Here is a 23,279-nt window from a genome sequence, read left to right as displayed (position 1 = left end):
GTGAACTGAACTGAAGTGATCTGTAAAAGTGCTTTCTGTCTGAAGGCATTAGTGTTTCATGAGTGTCAGACTTTGCTCCCCACATACAACATCTAATTCACTTGATTGTTTTTTCCCCTTTAGTGTTTGAATTAAAATTACCAAAACCTAAAGATGCATTCAAGAAGTTTTCTAAAGTTGTTACAGTTTTCCAACTTTCATTTAAAGCACTGTAAGCAGTATCATACAGTGAGGGAAAAAAGTATTTGATCCCCTGCTGATTTTGTACGTTTGAGTCGTGGATGGGTATTCCAGCATGACAATGACCCAAAACACACAGCCAAGGCAACGAAGGAGTGGCTCTAGAAGAAGCACATTAAGGTCCTGGAGTGGCCTAGCCAGTCTCCAGACCTTAATCCCATAGAAAATCTGTGGAGGGAGCTGAAGGTTCGAGTTGCCAAACGTCAGCCTCAAAACCTTAATGACTTGGAGAGGATCTGCAAAGAGGAGTGGGACAAAATCCCTCCTGAGTTGTGTGCAAACCTGGTGGCCAACTACAAGAAACGTCTGACCTCTGTGATTGCCAACAAGGGTTTTGCCACCAAGTACTAAGTCGAAGGGGTCAAATACTTATTTCACTCATAAAATGCAAATCAATTTATAACTTTTTTGAAATGCGTTTTTCTGGATTTTGTTGTTGTTATTCTGTCTCTCACTGTTAAAATACACCTACCATTAAAATTATAGACTGATAATTTCTTTGTCAGTGGGCAAACGTACAAAATCATCAGGGGATCAAATACTTTTTTCCCTCACTGTATATAAACATTATTAAGCAACAAACAGGGAGAAATATTCAGACACAAACATTTGATGAAGTTGTTAATATGTCCTTGAATTATTTTCGCATTCTTTGAAACTATAATTGCTGGGTATTATTGCGCACAGTTAAGGAAGGGTTTGTCTTTGATGAACAGGAACGGTACTGGACTCCACTGTCTGTGCTCGTGCTCAGTTGAAAACTGAAGGAGAAGAAAACAGTGGTGATTGTTTTGAAAAACGTTTTCTGAAAGCAGTTGTTTCAAAGAGGGTGTCAGAACGGCACATGAGTTCATGGGTCCCAACAAACAAAAGCCCTGTCATGTAGCATCTTTTATTACATATCTTTCTCTTTCTACCTCAATATGTCAGTTATGTATCGGAGCGTTCCCCGTGTGACCTGCTGTGTGTTGTGTGCGGTTTCAGGTCGACGTACAGCCTGGGGCAGGGCTTGTGGCTGCCCGTCAGTAAGAGCTTCGTGGTCCCCCCGGTGGAGCTGTCCATCAACCCCCTGGCCAGCTGCAAGACCGATGTGCTTGTGACGGAGGACCCCGGTGATGTGAGGTAGGTCTGCAGCCCGGCGCCTGCTGTGTTGTGCTACCCTGCAGATAAACACCAATACATATCTGTTACTGTTTCAACCGCCTCCATTAGAACAGGTAAAACACACAACAGGTTATTAAGGAGGAATAGCTGCTGGCAACATGTCTATTGTGCCTGGGTCAAATGTGGTCTCTGCCCATCCACAAGTGATGTCCCAGTCCCTGTGTAGCACGTGTGAAATTTCCTCTCTAGACTGCTGGGGACGATGGGGGTCGATCTTCAGAGGTCATTAGTCTATTTTAAACCTAATCCATGCAGGAAATCATGATGAAAGTAAGTCTCAGAAGACAGGAAATATCATCTGTGCTGACTTCTGTCCCTGGTTTTCTGTTGTGTGCACGCTGGGTTGTGTATTGTTCCTCAGATGGGCACAGGTAAATTATTTGTTGGGAATTAATACTTGAACCAGTGATAGTGTTTTAAGAGGCTTGGATTATGTTGTAGAATCTAGATTGTATGACTGTATAATTGGTAGGTTTCATTTTTGCTTACTGAATTTAAACCTGACAGCCTGGGCAATCGCTCCGTTTCAGATCATTGCATTTGACGGTCTGATTCTTATGTTTTGTTTTGGAAAATGTGAATGTTTCGTGGGTCTTCTTTAGCTGCGGGGAAATGTAGGTGTAACATTGGACAGATACTCCGGTGTCAGAGATTGCTGTTGTCAGTCTGACAGAACTCAGAGCGCTGGCACAGAGGAAATCAAAAACCATGGTTAGGATACGGCAGCGAAGTAATATAATACCTGTGGTGTCAATCCAGAGCAGGCAGACTGTTAAACTGGTAGAACAAGGCAAGAACATTCTCACAAGGGCAACAATCAAAAACCAGGCTGTCTACACCTTCTCATATTGGAGCAGGTCTTCATAAATGTTCTCCACATTTCACTGAGTGTGTTATCAGCTCTGCGTGGAGCAGTTTTACACTCACACACATCCACACACACACTTCGTTTCTATTTTTCCATTGCAAGACATTGTTTAGCTTGATTACTTTGGCATTTACTTTTTTTGTTTTGTTTTTCTTATTTGTTTATGAGGACGAGGAACAACAAGTTTTCCAAACAGTACATGTATCCTGTTGACTTTTTTGAGTGGGGTGTTAAAGTAGGTGCCCCGCTGTAGTTATGTGAAATATGTGGGCAATTGTAGTGGGCAAATTTGGTATAAAATTCAGTTTTGTTTTTACTTTTTCAAAGTTTTTCTAAGGGCTGAGACTGTTGTTTGTTCTTCTCACACAAAACATCACTAACGCCAGTTCCTACAGAGTAACCTTTTTGGCTCCTAAACGCAGCTCTGTATTTGTCCTTTGCACAAGTCCACCACATTGTATCAGGTAAGAAACAAAACCCAGACACTGTGAACTGAGGAGATCACTTCAGAATCAGGCCAACGCATATTAGAAAGTTTACAAACGAGAGGCCATTCGACCCATCATGACAAAACAACCTCTGAAAAAACACCATGTTGAGAACGAAAGCGTGTTGGCGTCTCACACAGACAGCAGAGCGTCAAGGGCAGAAACAATGAGTCTATCAGCCATAATCCTCCAATTTCACGGTGGAATGGCAACATTAGAGAAATCCTTTAAATGTATCTGCGGCTAATAAATATTCAGACTGTTTTTTAAATCCTTAGCCAGAGCAGTGTCGCATTTGTGCCCCTGGTCCACAATTACATTTCAATATATAGTAAGGCTGTCATTTATATCTAAATGGGATGTAGGTTTTGATTTGTTTTACTCTCTATTTCTTCATGTTGATATAAACACTGGCCCATTAATAATATAATTATGTTCCCATATTCAGCTTAATCTAGAAGAAGAAAAGGAATTTCAACAAAGGATGTTTGTACTTTGTAATAACTTTGTTCATAATTTCAGCTTCACAGTCCACAGGGACATCATATGCTCCAAGTTTCGTCAAAACAGATTGTGTTTGTGTCCGGACTTCATTTGTCATGACCTTCTTTCCATGGGAATTGTTGTCCTTTAGTGATTTTCTGCACTATCGCTGTTCCGGGAAAAACAATGCAATCACTCACTCGTGCAGGCGTGAGGAATGTCAGGGCTTCTCCCTGCGTACAGAGATCTCAGTGACCTCAGAATAATAATAAAACTGTTATGGAACAATGGAGCCACTTCCTGTCTGGTGTCTTAATTAGAAAGAGTAATGCTTTGCCTGCTAAGAGTCTGGGCTCAGGAACATTGAATTAATTTATTATGTTCTTTACAAGACCTAGATCTGGTGTGCAGGGTTATAAACACGTGGGGATGTGTTTGAGTTTGTGTTTATTTATTTATTGATTTGCACCTGCCCAATCTAAAACACAGAGAAACCTTTCCTGTCCAGCTTTGTTCAATCAGCTGCCCAGTGACCAATGACACATACCCCGCCATACACGGATGTCACACGCAGACATCAGAAAGGATCCAAGGAAACTTGTTGCATGTCTTCAAATCCCTTCTTGACATAGGCAACTCTGGGGATGACTTCAGAATAAACAGTGAAACAAGGACACAAGTGGACATCCAGGAGATGAGCCTCTGATCTCTATTCATAGCTGTATTATGTAGACGATTCCCTGAAATTCTCGAAGAAACCACCAATGATCTCTGAGCTTCCAGCCCCCAGGATTCAGACACATGTTGCATCAGTTCTTGTATCTACTGCCAGTCTTGAGTTGCGTGGGGCTCCACAATGGTTGTCAGTGTGCCTGCAGGTCCATAAGAACATAAGACAGTGTCCAATCGAGAGGAGCCCATTCGCCCCATCGTGCTCGTTTGGTGTCCATTAATAACTAAGTGATCAAGGATCCTATCCAGTCTGTTTTTGAATGTTCCCAAATTGTCTCTTCAGCCACATCGCTGGGGAGTTTGTTCAGATTGTGACGCCTCTCTGTGTGAAGAAGTGTCTCCTGTTTTCTGTCTCGAATACCTTGAAGCCCAATTTCCATTTGTGTCCCGGGTGCGTGTGTCCCTGCTGATCTGGAAAAGCTCCTCTGGTTTGATGTGGTCGATGCCCTTCATGATTTTTAAGACTTGAAGTGTGGGTAACTCCTATCAGCTCGATTTGAGTGGTTCTGTACGTAAGATTTCATATGAGGGTTCATGTTGGGATACCAGACGTCTAGACCATTTTCTTCCCTTATTGTCTTGATATATTTCCCAATGTGAAGTATAAAGTCTAATTAAATCAGAGTTGTCGGATGCCTTTAACCCCTGCATCCTTGCATTCCTCTGCCTTCTTGTCACCACAGATAAATGCTCCCCTTGAAACCATGGCTGTCCTGATTGTAGACACTCAACATGTCCAGAATAAATCCATTCACCTCCTTCTAATAGTTCATAAAGTCTGGAAAACGAATGACATTAAATGGAAACAAACTACTCGTATGACAAACAAAAGGCAAGAGCCATAGCCATAGCTGTTGATTCCTTGGATCACTTAGTTATTAATGGACACCAAACAAGCACGATGGGTCGAATGGCCTCCTCTTGATTGGACACTGTCTTATGTTCTTCTTATGTTCTAGTATTATATCGCAGCTTGGGGTCTAATCTCCGATTTCCCTGTGTAATCCTCTACACAAACCGGTGCTGACTGAGCTGGACTTCCTTGATGGGAACGCATCGTCATTCTCACAGATCTTCCCATAAGTGCCATCAAAGGTGTTTGGATGACATGAAGTGAAATCGCTCACACTGCAGAAAGGTGACTCTGCAAAAGTCAGTGCTTGACTGGATTTAGCTGTCGATTTAGAAGAGGGTAAGAGGACCAGTTTTTAACAGTGACCTAGAATAGAGCAAGAATGAGTGGTTTGTTCTGCATTTGTGAAAATCACTCCTACCAGACAGCGTACATAATGGTCCATGAATAGTGTATGTGCGGAAACTCAGCAGACAGAGTGATGGATCTTCCCACTCCACAGGTAACTACCATTCATTTATAACAAACACACTTGTGAAGTTTATTAAATTGTACATTCAGGAGTGTTTTTAAAAAGTAATTTCTCTCTGCCGAAGAGCGACCATTAATCTGAACGAGCACGGTAAACAGGGTGAGGTTGAGGAGTAAACAGTTCAGATGCACTTTATATGAGCCGTGAAGACTTGGTAAAGCAGCTCTCCAGAACCAGTACAACTGGACCATGATGGTTTATAGCCGTTGATCACTTCTTATACCATATACATCCATGTCGTGTTATAAAGAAGACTGTGGAAATATATACACTGCCTCATCTCAGGCTGTCATTTGGGAATGCGTCGTTTTTTTTCCTGCGATGGATAAAGCATTTCCTGGACAAGGCTATATAAGCATGTCCGCTGATTTAATGCTAATGTAAATGCCACTAACAATGCGTTCTGCACCTCCTGCACCTTTATGGACCCTCGACTGTTTCGCCGCGGATGGTGCTCATTAAAATCTCCATACTGCTCGAGCACTGAACTTGAGAAACCGCCAGGGCGAGCTGCAATTACCCCCTGTTAGTCTCTCGCAGCTTGATTTTATACTGCTCTGTACTCTTAAATAATTAGACTTTTTTATTATTTAAAGCAATGTGGCGGCCCACCAGCTGCTCTCCATCTGAGGCTGAATGCTTTAAAGGAGCTATGCAATGTGTTGGAGTGAATAAGTCCCTTTCACAGAGACATCTCAAAGCACAGATTAAAAAGAAACACATATTTGCAGTGGATCATGTGGATTTCAAGGATGGATCTTAAATAGCTAATTAGCACGGTGAATTCGTACATTGAAACCTTAAGAACATCATATTATGTGTGATTAAATAAGAACATTTGTATCATTATTGGAAATTTCCCTATCGTTTAAATAGAGGGAATATCTGAACATGGTGACAAATATTTTTAGAAATACTGCGTTTACGTGCAGTATGGATGAATTCCGCTGTGATTTTATACTCGTGTGTAAATGAGTTTATCTTGAAAAAATAAATAATTGAAAAGCGATTCTAACTCTATTTGTAATATCAAACAGACATGCAAAGCCTTTCTAAAGCATGGATTTTATTTATGATAAGCAATTTCAGGTATATATCGTCAGTCCTGGGATTCAGCAGATTTGGATATGTGGCTGCTGAGCCCTTTTAATGAAATAATTGGAAAAGTAAAAACAAAATCTATTTAAAATTATCAGTACAAATGTTATTATCACCGTGTCTATTGTCCCGTAGCGGATATCTTCAAAGGAAGCAGGTAGAGGTGGAACACACTGTGTGAATGAACAAATGAATGAACCCTCATATTCCTTCTTGGGGGTTTATTTAATTTGCACCGTCACATTTTTCCTGAGTTCAGTTTAACTGCGGGGAGAGTTTGCGGAGCTGGGTCTTTATGGAAGATCCCACGGCAGGAATACAGAGCTAACGACAAGTGTTGCAGTTTGTTCCGCCGTACCTTTTGCTTTGAAGAAATGTTGTATTCATCTTAAAGAAACGGGAGTGTCTCAGGTTACAGAATAAGTAATACAATGTGACAAAGGGAAAAAAAACAACCCATACCCACAGTGTGATTTATGGGACAGCATCTGCATTATTCAAAATAGTTGGTCCTTCTGACAGGTGGTTTGAAAGAGTCATGTTTGCTGGACACATTTCTACGACTGGCTTTCCTTTCCCTTCGTGTCGCAGCCTTATTTCTATATACACTATATGAGTATGGCATGAAACATCACTGCCGTAAATTGTGTTGTCCTGCCGTTATCAGCAATATACTGTGCGGTACCTGATCACACCTTTTAATATCAAAACCAAATTCAGGGAACGCAAATACTGTGTGATTATACAGAAAAAGGTGTTTGACAAAGAAGGCATAGTGTATGAATGTCTTTATTCTACATTAAGGCTAGAAGAGATGATATGACAATGTGGGGACTTGAATCAAGTCTTCAAAATCATGAAAGGCATCGACCACATCAAACCAGAGGAGCTTTTCCAGATCAGCAGGGACACACGCACCCGGGGACACAAATGGAAATTGAGCTTCAAGGCATTCAAGACAGAAAACAGGAGACACTTCTTCACACAGAGAGGCGTCACAATCTGAAGAAACTCCCCAGCGATGTGGCTGAAGAGACAATTTGGGAACATTCAAAAACAGACTGGATAGGATCCTTGATCACTTAGTTATTAATGGACACCAAACCAGCACGATGGGGCGAATGGGCTCCTCTCGATTGGACACTCTCTTATGTTCTTATGTTTTTAAATTCTACTGTGTTTTTTTTTTTTTCTGCTTCCCTTGCTGATTTTTATTCAACTGCAATATAGTAGCAGAACCAGGTGACGTTTGTTTCTCACACTCTGATATTTATTTAGTCATTTAGACATCACAATGAGCTCATGTGCTGCCTTCAGAGTATCGGCCTGCTCGTGCATTAGTGGATGACAGATCTAGATGTCTGTGCTGGAAGAAGCCCATTGATTCTCATTTCCCTTGTTTGACTTCTGTTGAGTAACAGTGAAAAAGCAATTTAATTAAATTGGCAGAGGAAGATCCAAACGAGCAGCAACATGTCGGCCCACTGGGAGAACTGCAATCGGGATGCATGGATTTATCTGTGACATGAACAACATCTATGACCTTACTGTGACATCTTAGAGAGGACATCACATGTTACAAGCCCGGTCTGCTGGGTTATTGCCTTTGAGCACATGTGGCGAGTCTAATTGTCCTGTTCGGGATGTTGTATTGCCGGTCGTGCACTGGGAAACAAATACTTTAAACATCTCCTGACTAATCCAGCTGCTGGCCGTGTAAAGACATCTGGACCCAGCAAATGAGTGCCTGTTGAGAACAACCGTACGAGGAACATTTAAAATCTGTCACATTTGCAAACATTACAAATGACACTTCGATCACCATTGAGTTGTCAAGTCCATGCTGTGGTGGTTAAAGAATCAGTGTCTGTATTGTGGGGGAGAAGAGATTAATGATGTCTATTGATTGCATGTAGGGAATTCTCATACTTGTCTCTTTATTGTTTCTGTAGCCAGTGTGGGTCGGATCGGGTCGATTACCACGTACCAAATACCTAAACAACACTTGCCTGTTGAGTGAGATTTTTTTATATTTCTTTACAGTTTAATTTCCTTTGACACATGGTAGGTTGGTAAAGCATCACTCACAGGTTATCTCATTTTAGTAACTCTGACCAAGTTCTAGTCCAGGCCAGAACACAACAAATTGTTTCCTCTGAAAGAAACGCAATTACTTTCTGCTGGGAGCCGTGTTGGTCTACAGTCGTCCTGAGCTGAAGTAATGAAGGGGCTGTTCGAAGCGACAAGGTGGGAAAAAGAAAATACACTCCAACAGAGTAACCCTAAATTGTTGAACTGCATTCTGCCTGTGGTTCAATAAATTACTCACCATTTATTAAGGCTGAATAAATATTTGATGCTGTATTAAGAGCACAATAATAACTCTATAAACCCTAACAAAACAGACATCAATGGGAGCTCTGAATTATTGAGTTGAATAAAATGTGTACTTCTGAATAAATGTATTTATTAGCCCCACCGGCGATAGACGTAGGACATATTGCTTTGTGGATAATCTAGGGTCTTAATTGTGCTTTTTAAAATGTACAAACATTTATAATACATAGCAGTAAAATAGCTGTAATCTATTTCCTGCAGAACTGTCCTGTAACCACCTTAAACACAAACCTGCTGTCACAAACGTTGGCCTGATGCTACACTGATCTGCTAATCTACACAATATGAGCCGCTTTAATAACTCTGCGGGTCTCTGTGGGATAGAAAGACATTCCCTTATTATCTGTGGAAGCAAGTGCCAGCAGCAAACAATTACAGGTGGTCTGCAGAGAGGAGGCAAACTCTGTGACAGAATGGAAATCATATTCAAATGAGCCAATCGATCTGTGTTTGTTTATTATCTATCTATCTATCTATCTATCTATCTATCTATCTATCTATCTGTCTGAGTCTTATCATTGCAGTGTTAAACTTGTGTATACTAAACAGGTAGATATGAGAGTTGAGACTAGCAGAGAGAGAAGGGGATAAATAATGAACTATTACAACAAACAAGAGGTATCTGACACTTGCAGAAACACAAGCTATGCTACTGGGACTTCAGCTCTCTCTATATATGTGTATGTATATATGTGTGTTGATATATATAACTTGATTGACAGAAAACTGTTTTTTGGCACAGCATCTATTTAAAGACCAAGCAGTAGGCAGAGGTAGTTAAAACGTGTTACATACACATCAATCACTTTATTCACAGTTGGAATTTTGCAGGAATGATTGACGGTTATCCCGTGAGTTTGGGAAAAGTTAGTTGCGCCCCTGGTTGACGCCTGAGAAAAGGATTTCCGAAAGGTCGTTACTTCCCATTGCCAGTAATTGTGTCCCGTTTACCAACATCGCAGGAAGATGAACCTCACCACTTACAGCTCGACGTTTATTGATTACAGGAAACATCCACACGAAGTCCAATCCAGAAGAGATCTCGGGCATAGTGGAGTCGCATTGATGCGGAGAAAACAAGCTCAGCGGTTCAGGGCTGATAATGCGTCGCGTTCTGGATCATCAATGCAGAGGAAAATAATTGGAAAAAGTAATTAAACGTCATTCCCTTAGTGCTAGTTTAGCACAATACTAGTGAACTACAGGGTAATGTCTTTATATGGCTGCTGTGGAAAGTGTCCTTCTTTTTATTGTTAAGCGACTGTCACATATAACCTTGAGACGCGTAGGATACGTTTAAATGGATGTGTGTGGGTTTGTACTTCAACTAAACCTCCTTATTGTGCTGGAATCTCCGTGTCTCTTATAGAGTCATGTAGTTTCCCGTCAGTGAGAATATGTTAGAAATTGAAATATAAGGTGACATTTCAAACATATTTCTAAATCTAGTGGTAAACGAACGTCTATCTCAGCAAGACATGGAATGCAGTCATATCAATTATATATCCAGAAGCCAAATATTCTTGCCTCCACAGGATATATACTGACTCACAATACATATCTTACTTTCTGCAGGATATAGAACGGCAGAGAGATTCACGACTGAATCCTAGAAATCATTTAGTTTGGAGAACGAGGGTCTTTCTTCTCACACAACTTGTCAGATTTGACTCAGATTGACTCAGATTGTGAAACTCCAGTAACACACTGTAAGAAGCTGCTCACGATGGGATTGAACAGCAAGTGCGACACGACACAATGTGCCGAACTGTAATTGCCTCGTGTCTTCAGCCCACGGGGAGTGAGCGTGTGGGTTTCTACCAGACTGAGAGGGAATTCTAAAAACGCTTTGCAATTCACAGACTGATTTATTTTTATTGTAAAATGTTGAAAAGTTGTCGAGTTAAAAACAATTCTATTGAAAGTTTATTTTTTCACTGTTAAAAGGCTTTTATGATTCTAAAAGGAACGCGATGCGATGCATCTGAGTTCTCTCACTTAGGTAACATTTAATCATGTTTTTCAGATGTTATTTGACTCTTAAACGAACTACCCTTCGATCGTATTTTAGAGATTTGAGACTGAATCTTGGAGGTAATTGATGGGTTATCAAACCCCCCCATCTCCCAGTGGATCACATGTCCATCTCTCCACATATACCGTGGGAGGCCCGGCTTCACGCATCGCTGGCTGTAATTCTGCACCCCAGGCTGGGAGTCGGCGGGGAGTGAAGTCCGCCCGGCTCCTGTGGAGGAACGTTGTCTGAGCACTTCATAAATCCACTAATCGATGTCTCTCTCTGCAGCAGAAACTGTGTTCAAAGGCCATTGTTCTGTCAATAAGAAAGTGCCAATAAGCCAGACCAGCCTCTGACAGCCAGCACTCAAGATAAATGGCTGACTTAACGCGATGAAGCAAATTGATTATTGTATTCTTTGCCACAACTTATTCATTTCTGGAGAGGAAAAGACGAGCAATTCATTACGGGGTGTCAAGATGATTTTTATGGCTTGCGGTAAGAGAATTGCCCGTACCATCGCACGGTGCTTTGTCACCGTTTCTTCTCCTCTTTTCATTCAAACAACACACTTCCCATTTGAATAGTTCATCAAGTATTCAAAAATACACAACAGAGTTTTGCATACACAGCCATCTTCCACATGCAAAGTAGAAGAGAGCAAGGCATTCATTAGATTGTCGTCCTTGTGAGAGATTTGTCTGGTGATGGTGACACATTGCTTAAGGTACAATTATCTTGTGCATGGGTTGTACATGGGTTATTACATAACCATTACATACATGTAGAATACCTTGCACCATTTAGTTGGTTTCAATGCTGGCAACTCCCAGTAAATTAATGACCTCGAGGACGGGGGATAAAGGTGGCCTTGAGCAGCTTGGAGAGAAGGCACTGCTATCCCTAGTTGTAACGGAGTCTGATTATAAACCAGATTCTAATTCCTCACAATTCAATTGATTGCAGACTGTACAGTGCAAGAAATAAAGTGTTATACGGTGGAAATAAAAACAGCATTAATCAACTTCCGAGCGCAGCAACAACAAGTTAGTAATAGTCAAAAAGCAAAACTGTTATGGTCCAACGGAGAGGTAATTAATCTCCTTTAAGGGAAAAGAGCAGGGAGATTAATAACAGGCTGTTTAAAGGCAGTGTTTGGACCAAGCGATAGACTCTAACATTTGCAACATCTTCTATTGGTGGGACATTCCTGATTGTTAGATCATATTAATACCGGGGCCAAATGTGCTTTACAGATAAATTTATACTCCCCCTTTTTGTGAATACTAAGCAAAAAAAGGCCCAAGGGAAGAGCAACCTGCGCAGTTTGACTAATAACTCCATATCTAATTATATGTATCTGTCTAGTTGGGGTAATGAGTTCCATAGACCATTAATCTCTGACAAATCCTATTAACCACATGCTTTACTAGGAGCTTCCTTCAGTAAATAAAGTGGTAATGGGCTGAGGGGATAAGCACCTGGAATATCTCTGAGTCTGGAGTCGCCTCTCCATATCTCCCTGTGCATTTGGAGATGTACGCGAGTCTCGCCGCGGTTCAGGATGAGTTCAAGTGTCAGATCTTTGACGGGACATCCCCAGTTTTAAATGTATTGAATCAAGTAAATGAAGAGGTAAAGTTAAGAAAAAAAAAGTTTTTTTGGGGGGAAAGAATTAGTCAAGTACAAACACTGATTTTGTCATTTCTAGTCACGTTTCCTTCACAGACATTTAGGAACTCGATTCTCTCAGCTGCTGAAGGTTCTTGCAGCTGCACAGTAACTACTGCTGTGTTAAAATGTGATAACAATAATACAAATCCACTCCCTGTGATAGTGCTGACCTTATTTTACAGGGATTTAGTTTCTGTATAGGCATGTTGTGTTTGGTTCTAGTAGATGTTGTCAAGAGTATCTACACTGCCTCAAAGTGATGGATAGCACCCTGCCAAACAATAGAAAACAATCCTGGGTTTTGATTTTATTGCGCCGGCGTCGCGCTTTCAAATGAAATTTTTCATAACTGTAATTGTTTATCTAAAGCTCATAGAAGAAGAGATCTTTTATCTCATGCAGTTCACCTTTTCCTGTTTTTCTTGTTAAAGAGTCATTAGTTGCTGCATTGTGTGCTGGGAGAAGAGGGAATGTACATACAGAGCCATTTGTTAGGAAGACACGGGAAAGAGGGGATGGGGTATTAATTTTCATAACATTTGAATAGCGAGCGGCCACACAACTCTAATGCTTGCACTTGCTAAAAAGCTGTAAAACATGACAGGAGTTTAAGCCATCTGGATGGGTGAAGACACATGACTAATACGTCTTTATTAACTTTAAAGCTATACTTGCAAGGGCAGATAAAAGTAGCCAGGCGCCTCCAGGGAGAGCCTGCCATCAGCACCGCGGAGAGCTCGAGTCCGGGCAGATGCTGGGATTGAAGTGGCTAAGCTGGTCTTGGATGGATGCCTTCTGAGCACCAGACAGGTGCGGGAGGAGAGTCTATATTTAGTGGCGAGGGTACGTTTTATAGATGATGCTGCAGTTTTGGGTTTTCTAGGACAGCGTTGCCTCCACAGGGAGGGGAGGGAGAACTTGGTGTGGCTGAGATACCTAGGCGCGTGGCAGGACTGCTGCTCAGTGAATAATCTGATTTCTTGGTCTGTTTTTATTTTGATTTGTTTATAGTTAGCTTCACTATCTCTCAAATTCCGGAGTATAGCCAAAAAGCTCATGAAAATATAGAACTGCTTTAATTGCATGGAGATTTTCTCAGCTTTAGCCAGTCAGTCGATCTCATTCATACATAAGAAAGAATATTATAAAGTGTCCAAGTGAGAGGAGACCATCCGCCCCATCGTGCTCATTTGGTGTCCATTAATAACTGAGTGATCCAAGGATCCTATCCAGTCTGTTTTTGAATGTTCCCAAATTGTCTCTTCAGCCACATCGCTGGGGAGTTTGTTCAGATTGTGACGCCTCTCTGTGTGAAGAAGTGTCTCCTGTTTTCTGTCTTGAATGCCTTGTAGCCCAATTTCCATTTGTGTCCCCGGGTGCGTGTGTCCCTGCTGATCTGGAAAAGCTCCTCTGGTTTGATGTGGTCGATGCCTTTCATGATTTTGAAGACTTGAATCAAGTCCCCACGTAGTCTCCTCTGTTCCAGGGTGAAAAGGTTCAGGTCCCTCAGTCTCTCAGTAGGACATTCCCTTCAGACCTGGAATAAGTCTGGTTGCTCTCCTCTGAACTGCCTCTAGAGCAGCGATATCTTTCTTGAAGTGTGGAGCCCAGAACTGTCCACAGTATCCAGATGAGGTCTAACTAGTGCATTGTACAGTCTGAACATCACTGCCCTTGTTTTAAATTCTACACTTTTGACAATATACCCTAGCATTCTGTTTGACTTTTTTATTGCTTCCCCACATTGTTTGGATGGAGAAAGTGAGGAGTCCACATAGACTCCTAGGTCTTTCTCATGTGTTACTTCATCTAGTTCTATTCCTCCCATAGTGTAATTATAGTGGACATTTTTGTTACCTGCATGTAATACCTTTCACTTGTCCACATAGAATTTCATCTGCCAGGTGTCAGCCCACAACTGAATATTATCCAAGTCCCTCTGAATAGCCTGTGCTGCCAAGATTGTATCTGCTGAGCCACCTATTTTAGTATCATCTGCAAATTTGACAAGTTTGCTAACTATCCCAGAGTCAGATCATTAATATAGATTAGAAAAAGCACAGGCTCTAATACTGATCCCTGTGGAACTCCACTAACAACCTCACTCCAGTCAGAAGCAACTCCTCTAATCGACATCCTCTGTTTCCTAATTCATAATCCATCTACTTACATTACCCTGAATGCCTACAGCTTCCAATTTGAGGATCAGTCTTTGGTGTGGAACCTTATCAAAAGCTTTTTGGAAATCTAAGTATATCATATCATACAGTGAGGGAAAAAAGTATTTGATCCCCTGCTGATTTTGTACATTTGCCCACTGACAAAGAAATGATCTGTCTATAATTGTAATGGTAGGTGTATTTTAACAGTGAGAGAGAGAATAACAACACAAAAATCCAGAAAAACGCATTTCAAAAAAGTTATAAATTGATTTGCATGTTAATGAGGGAAATAAGTATTTGATCCCCTATCAATCAGCAAGATTTCTGGCTCCCAGGTGTCTTTTATACTGGTAACAAGCTGAGATTAGGAGCACTCTCTTAAAGGGAGTGTTCCTAATCTCAGCTCGTTACCTGTATAAAAGACACCTGTCCACAGAAGCAATCAATCAATCAGATTCCAAACTCTCCACCATGGCTAAGACCAGAGAGCTGTCCAAGGATGTCAGGGACAAGATTGTAGACCTACACAAGGCTGCAATGGGCTACAAGACCATCGCCAAGCAGCTTGGTGAGAAGGTGACAACAGTTGGTGCGATTATTCGCAAATGGAAGAAACAAAAAATAACTGTCAGTCTCCCTCGGTCTGGGGCTCCATGCAAGATCTCACCTAGTGGAGTTTCAATGATCATGAGAACGGTGAGGAATCAGCCCAGAACTACACGGGAGGATCTTGTTAATGATCTCAAGGTAGCTGGGACCATAGTCACCAAGAAAACAATTGGTAACACACTACGCCGTGAAGGACTGAAATCCTGCAGCGCCCGCAAGGTCCCCCTGCTCAAGAAAGCATATGTACAGGCCCGTCTGAAGTTTGCCAATGAACATCTGAATGATTCAGAGGAGAACTGGGTGAAAGTGTTGTGCTCAGATGAGACCAAAATTGAGCTCTTTGGCATCAACTCAACTCGCCGTGTTTGGAGGAGGAGGAATGACCCCAAGAACACCATCCCCACCGTCAAACATGGAGGTGGAAACATTATGCTTTGGGGGTGTTTTTCTGCTAGGGGGACGGGACAACTGCACCGCATCAAAGGGACGATGGACAGGGCCATTTACTGTCAAATCTTGGGTGAGAACCTCCTCCCCTCAGCCAGGGCATTGAAAATGGGTCGTGGATGGGTATTCCAGCATGACAATGACCCAAAACACACAGCCAAGGCAACAAAGGAGTGGCTCAAGAAGAAGCACATTAAGGTCCTGGAGTGGCCTAGCCAGTCTCCAGACCTTAATCCCATAGAAAATCTGTGGAGGGAGCTGAAGGTTCGAGTTGCCATACGTCAGCCTCGAAACCTTAATGACTTGGAGAGGATCTGCAAAGAGGAGTGGGATAAAATCCCTCCTGAGATGTGTGCAAACCTGGTGGCCAACTACAAGAAATGTCTGTGATTGCCAACAAGGATTTTGCCACCAAGTACTAAATTGAAGGGGTAAAATACTTATTTCCCTCATTAACATGCAAATCAATGTATAACTTTTTTTAAATGTGTTTTTCTGGATTTTGTTGTTGTTATTCTGTCTCTCATTGTTAAAATACACCTACCATTAAAATTATAGACTGATCATTTCTTTGTCATCTTGTTCGTTTTCCGAGATACTTCAATTTTTGCCCTTTTACCTGTTTCACTTTCTTCTTTATCTCTTTGCTGCTCAACATATACTTTGTATTTTGTTTCGTCCCTGTACCTTTTGTATGTACGTTTCATTGGGGATTGACCTGCCTGTCAGGCCTGTGCAGCTCTCAGGGTTACTTTCGCTGCCCCATGGCTTTGTAAACTCGAACACAGAGTGGGGAAGTTAAAAAGCTTCCCTGGCAGCTGTCTGTGCCCGGTGCACCAACACAAACACCCAGCAGAGTTAAATGCTACTGTTTGTCACCGGCATTCATTATTGCTAGTTGATCTTATTGATAGGTCATCGAATGCTGCGCTCTGCAAGGCTGGAATAGTTTTCTGAATGATATAATGATGGTCAATAATATAATCACAATACGAAAGTATGAATGTATGAATGTGCACAGACCATCGCCAAGGATTGTAGGGACCAAATTAAAATCCCACAAAGGTGGGGAGGGAATGATAGCATTGAACAAGTTCAAACTGGAATGAAATGGATTTTCCAGTCCTGCTTGACATTAATTAACGTCGGCAATTCGCCAGCACACCTCTGAGGGGTCTATTCACAAGCTATTTTAATATAAATAATTGACTCGTATTTAAAATGAAGGACTTTTTTCAATTTCTTTTTTTTTTTGGCATAAACATCAGGAGAGATTAATTGAGAAACCATATTATAATATTAACGAGGAGGAAGTAAAGCAAAAACCACCACATGCATCAATACATATTTGCTTTCCTTTGTTTATATGAGATGGACTCAGGTCTTTTCAGAAAATAAAGACAGAAGCTTATTGTGTGTATTTCTAATTAAGAGTTCAAGTCTCAAAAAGTGAGCCAGATCTAATCTGCATGATTGGCATATTGTAGGTTGTGTTAAAACGAACATGTAGTCTAAAACAATCTTGGGCAATCTGGTATATTTATGTAGATTCAACTAATTTATTAATATCTTCAAAGGTCTCTCACGGGAATTACGCTCTTTAGCCAATGGCGACATTGTGTGACATTGTGTGATTTCAGTTGAAACTGTTTCGCACAAAAATCGCCTCTACACTCTCAGTGGGGTCTGAACTGGTTAAGTAGTCTTATTAACCGAGTAGCAAAAAACATTCAGATCCATTCAAATATATCTGATATGAGGTGCACTTAGAGCTCTAAATTGTGCGTTGTGATTTCGTCACTTTTTATTTGATCCACTGTGACCAAAGGCAGCCGCCTTGAAGACCGGGCTCTTCGGTTCCACCACCCGTCCCTCTCTGGGTTGTGTTAGTGAAGATGGGAACTGTTGTACTCAGACATGCCCTTGTGTTCCTTGGTCCAGTCCTGCATGTGAGGGATGTTTATTCACACTGGTGACCACTGACGGTCAGAGGAGTCGCGACAACGATGGTACTGCTGGTACAGAGTAATTATTTATTTTCCCGTCCGATCAGCAAAATACTAAAACAGTGTTTCCCAGACCTGTCCTCTGCACCCCTGCATGCCCATGTTCTTATTTTTGGGGTAGCTTTTTTGTTTTTGTGCTTCACAGTGAAAACTGCCCAACGTATCCATGCTTGTATTACTGCCGTTCCTTAGGGTTCATGGCATTGGAAACCAGCTGAAAAGCTCTGTGGTTGACCTGTCTATAAAGAGCTTAAGTCTTCAGTCTTCAGATGTGTGTTTGTATTCAGACCCACGTCCTCACACTGTTGGCCTCCTGGGGGGCTTGCTTTAAAACCCAAATGAAGTTACATGTGATTTACAGGTGACAATTAATTACAATGCATCTTTAAATGTATCTTTATATATTTCTTATCGTAGCCATGAAGCAATGATGTTTAATGTAGTTTCAATTATATTTGTATTCTTAGTTCATGTAGGCTTTTCATAATTCAATTTAATGCTTAAACTGTAGTTCAATGTAGTTCAACAATACGTTTCTGAAAGACCCGCCAGTGAGCTTGAACGGTTTATAACCTGATTAAAGATACATGAGTGAATAAATAGCTAAACAGCTGAAACGTATATATGCAGATGTGTTGCCTCAGGCATGCCCTTAGATCACATTTTTATATTTATATTACATTTAAGTGCACGCCAGCATTAACCTCTGCTTTTATTGCTTTATTTCGTGATTGACTGATTTAAATATTTTGCATGGGTCAATTGAGCTAGGGTGACTTTTTGCCACATTTGTCCCTTTCTTGACACATTTTGCATTATTTAAGACATTGCAAAAACATGGTTAGAAAGAGTTGAAGGACACCCTTAATACCAGCTTATCCCAATGCTTTGTGTTTCTGGACCAGGTTCCACAGATCCCTGACGGAGTGTAACTAACAGTTAATGTAGCTGGAAAATGCATGTGTCCACAGGTGTGTTTTTATGCAGATTTATGCATTTTCTTTACTAGCGCAATCCTCCCCCGGCATTCTATGGCTGCTGTGTAATGCATTTGAATTTACGCCAAGAAAAAGCGAACAAACCAACATAAATAGAAAAATGGCTGCGGAACGAAGCCATGTCCGTGTCACAGACTCCCACTGGCGGGAGCTCATTGAACAGCATTGCTGCAGCTCGTTCATCGCAGCTCTTCACAAACGCCAGCTGGTCAGCCACGGCGAATAGAGCACTTAGCTTTGTTTGGATCCCCCTAACATGGTTAATGTGCGTTATCAATTTAATCCGAGTGGATTCTTTAATTATTACTATCACTTGAACAGGACTCAAGTACACAGATAGATATTTTAAAGTGGGTACCTGGCTGTGGATTTTCTAGCCATGTTGAAGTCTTTCACAATTACAGAAAAGCACCTTCTCTTGTCTTGACATCAGATGCTCTCCTTTATAGTTAATATCAATCTTTGTCTTAAATTAAATAAATACAGTTTGTTCTGGACTGATTCAGGTTTAATAAGCAGTAACATGTGACTCTGCCTCAGTTCATGTCATCAATAGCTGACGGATCGTAAATGAATGTGACTGACTGCGTTCATGAGGAGCTTTTGCTTGAACAGTCAGATTTACATTTTCCCAATGGCTGTGTTATTAAGGGGATAACAGGGACAAACACAGCCCTTAACCAGATTAAGTTCATTTATATAGCTTGGTAGTACCAAGTACCTGATTTATAGACTATAATCTTAAAATATTCACTTCAGTATGCTGAAATCCCCACCAAAAATGTGTGTCCATTGTAAAGAATATTCAACTTTATTATCCCATCACTCACTCAGCGGGATTTATGTCCCCGTGTTACTGCTCTTGAATGCATTCGGAGTCACGTGTTCTGCGCTGAAAACCCAAGAGGCAGGAGATGGAGATGAATGGATCTGGCACCGTGCCACAAATGAAAGGAAACCTTTTTAAATGTGTAAATATGCACAAGATTACTCGGTTTCCGAGCTGTGTGGCCAGTTGGGGTTGTTTGGTTGTGTTGTTAATGTGTGCATTGTGCAAGGACAATACAGCAGCGTTGCGGGGATCGGGATTGTGTATATTTGCTGTGCTTTCTCCAATACAAGCTGTCTTGAGTGCATCGTCATTGTTGGCGTCATTATTTCCAGAGGCATTTACTGCAAATTGATAAATACATTTATTTTTCCTCTTATTTTATGGCTGTATTATTGTTCTCCATCATTCTCTGCAGTTCTTAATTCATACAGCATCACAGATCGCACTCTTCGACATTCAGAAACAGGGTTGCCAGGGAACTTAATTAGTGTTGAGCGAAATCCATTTGGAAGAAATAAGAAGCATAGATAGTAATATATATATATATATATACACTCACCTAAAGGATTATTAGGAACACCTGTTCAATTTCTCATTAATGCAATTATCTAACCAACCAATCACATGGCAGTTGCTTCAATGCATTTAGGGGTGTGGTCCTGGTCAAGACAATCTCCTGAACTCCAAACTGAATGTCTGAATGGGAAAGAAAGGTGATTTAAGCAATTTTGAGCGTGGCATGGTTGTTGGTGCCAGACGGGCCGGTCTGAGTATTTCACAATCTGCTCAGTTACTGGGATTTTCACGCACAACCATTTCTAGGGTTTACAAAGAATGGTGTGAAAAGGGAAAAACATCCAGTATGTGGCAGTCCTGTGGGTGAAAATGCCTTGTTGATGCTAGAGGTCAGAGGAGAATGGGCCGACTGATTCAAGCTGATAGAAGAGCAACTTTGACTGAAATAACCACTCGTTACAACCGAGGTATGCAGCAAAGCATTTGTGAAGCCACAACACGTATAACCTTGAGGCGGATGGGCTACAACAGCAGAAGACCCCACCGGGTACCACTCATCTCCACTACAAATAGGAAAAAGAGGCTACAATTTGCACAAGCTCACCAAAATTGGACAGTTGAAGACTGGAAAAATGTTGCCTGGTCTGATGAGTCTCGATTTCTGTTGAGACATTCAGATGGTAGAGTCAGAATTTGGCGTAAACAGAATGAGAACATGGATCCATCATGCCTTGTTACCACTGTGCAGGCTGGTGGTGGTGGTGTAATGGTATGGGGGATGTTTTCTTGGCACACTTTAGGCCCCTTAGTGTCAATTGGGCATCGTTTAAATGCCACGGCCTACCTGAGCATTGTTTCTGACCATGTCCATCCCTTTATGACCACCATGTACCCATCCTCTGATGGCTATTTCCAGCAGGATAATGCACCATGTCACAAAGGTCGAATCATTTCAAATTTGCTTCTTGAACATGACAATGAGTTCACTGTACTAAACTGGCCCCCACAGTCACCAGATCTCAACCCAATAGAGCATTTTTGGGATGTGGTGGAACGGGAGCTTCGTGCCCTGGATGTGCATCCCACAAATCTCCATCAACTGCAAGATGCTATCCTATCAATATGGGCCAACATTTCTAAAGAATGCTTTCAGCACCTTGTTGAATCAATGCCACGTAGAATTAAGGCAGTTCTGAAGGTGAAAGCGTGTCAAACACAGTATTAGTATGGTGTTCCTAATAATCCTTTAGGTGAGTGTATATATATATATATATATATATATATATATATATATATAACCCCAGCTTTTTGTATTATATTTCCAGATACAACATGTTTCTGAAGCTATTTAGCTTTCTTCACAAATGCTTTCCTTTCCTTCTGTATATTTTCTGTAATCAGCTTTTGAAACGTGTTTTCAGGAGATATCTGTGGTGAGAAACACAAGTAAAGAAAAGAATTGCATAAAAGAGTTTGTCGGGAGGGACAGGCAGACAATACACGATGATCCGTTCAGTGGTGATGGAAACTGGCGCTGCTGATGCTCGAAGCCAGACACTTATAAAGTAGAATAATGTCAGGATATGAGGACATGTTTACTAACCATCAACAAAGCAGCACGGACATGACTGACATATTACACCCCTTCTACATACTACATACTGACATATCTGCAAGAGCACGTGCACTGGGCTGGGGAGTGAATGAACGACATGGAGGTACACAGGAGTTTATATCCTGAAATCTGTCTTTTACGTGGATTTTCAATTATGATTTTCTCTGATTAACCATGTTGCTCAAGAATGAAAAATAATGAAAAGTGAAATAGGTATATTGGCTCATGTAAATGGCCTTCTCATGTTGAACACCTTTAGCGCAGCTCATGACGTTTTCCTTGTTCTGTTTTTTCTATTGGGAGAGGCTTGTTTAATCTCATTTAAGTGGAGCTATGGGATGCGGTTCAGGAGTGTCCAGGGGACCGGCTGTCCGAGATACTGTAAGTGCAAAACAGGAACGATGATCCGCACAGGACAGATCTACAGTTTCCAGAGCGCTGCTGCTGTGCGCCTCTCAACCAATCTCCTGTCCTCTTTTCAAGCCACCCCCAGGTAGAGTTAGTGTATTTTGTGGTGTACTCCTACAACCAAGTTCCCACAATGCCCCCCCCACACCCACACTTCACACTGGGTACTCCAGCGCATCCCCACAAATACATGTCTCTGTGAAAGCCATGGTCTGAACCATTCTTTGCACAATATATAACACTGAAGGTTTCCAGTCATTAGGTTTCCCTCAGCGATCCATTATATAAATCTCATTCATCTTCTTGTTTATTTCGTGATGGTTACATGTGTTTGTGTCCTGTATAAGCCGGTGCTATTGTTTCTGATTAGATCATTTACTCTGTTTGAGAAAATACTTCTCCGAGACGATTGTGTGGAAGTGTAGTGTGACAGTAAAGAGCCCACTGATGTGCACTGAATATCGGCACGCAGTTTTTCCCACACTTTCCTATTCTCATGTTTAGATGTTTGGAGAGATCCTTCTGTGAACACAACTGGGTATTGAATCACTTAATATATAGTCAACTTTGTAGTGTGATTTAAATGCAGTATGAAGATGATTTGTAAAATAAGTTAGTCGAAGAGATAACAGATTCATTGTGGTATCATTTTTAGACTAAATCAAAAATACATGTCGTGGGCTAGTTCAGCTCCTTGTTGATCTCCTGGTTTGAAATCTCTGAGATCAACATGTGACTGGAGCAGAATAAATGACAATAAATAACCAAGATGCATTCTGGGAAAGAAACCTGGTAGAAATCCTAAGACTGATTGCCTGGGAGCTTCCCAGCTGAGATCACAGTACATCTTCCAAAGCACAGATTAAAAATAAAAAAGCAATGTGGCTTTAAAAGCACGAGGAACGTTCTTTGTGTCATAGATTTATGATTTATGGTATGGTATAGGTTTAAGACTAACAAGTTGTTATCAGTTCTGTATTCCTTGAAAAGGGAGGATGTTCTGGCCATCAGTTAGTGTCAGCCCTGGATGATTCACATCTGGAGGATCTGCAAAGGTGCAAGCTAGCAGAATCGAGAAGGAGGTCCTTCGAGTTTTGCCCCTGAACTTGATAGTCTGTCTCTGATTAATGGCCGTGCCAT

At 41.3% G+C, this 23,279-nt stretch overlaps 1 protein-coding gene across 1 annotated transcript in view; it reads left to right on the top strand.

The window, feature by feature from the left end:
• The window catches only part of astn2 (astrotactin 2), a 492,640-nt gene that overhangs the window by 255,527 nt on the left and 213,834 nt on the right, over positions 1 to 23,279 (top strand). The window contains exon 10 of the mRNA XM_066712608.1: positions 1,225 to 1,362. Within this exon, the coding sequence (XP_066568705.1) occupies positions 1,225 to 1,362 (138 nt within the window). The remainder of the gene's footprint in view (positions 1 to 1,224; positions 1,363 to 23,279) is intronic.

The sequence above is a fragment of the Amia ocellicauda genome, chromosome 9 (genome assembly GCF_036373705.1).
Source record: "Amia ocellicauda isolate fAmiCal2 chromosome 9, fAmiCal2.hap1, whole genome shotgun sequence".
In the NCBI taxonomy this organism is placed as follows: domain Eukaryota; kingdom Metazoa; phylum Chordata; class Actinopteri; order Amiiformes; family Amiidae; genus Amia; species Amia ocellicauda.
The sequence above is the reverse complement of the archived record's forward strand: the minus strand, read 5'-3'. Positions and strand labels throughout refer to the sequence as shown.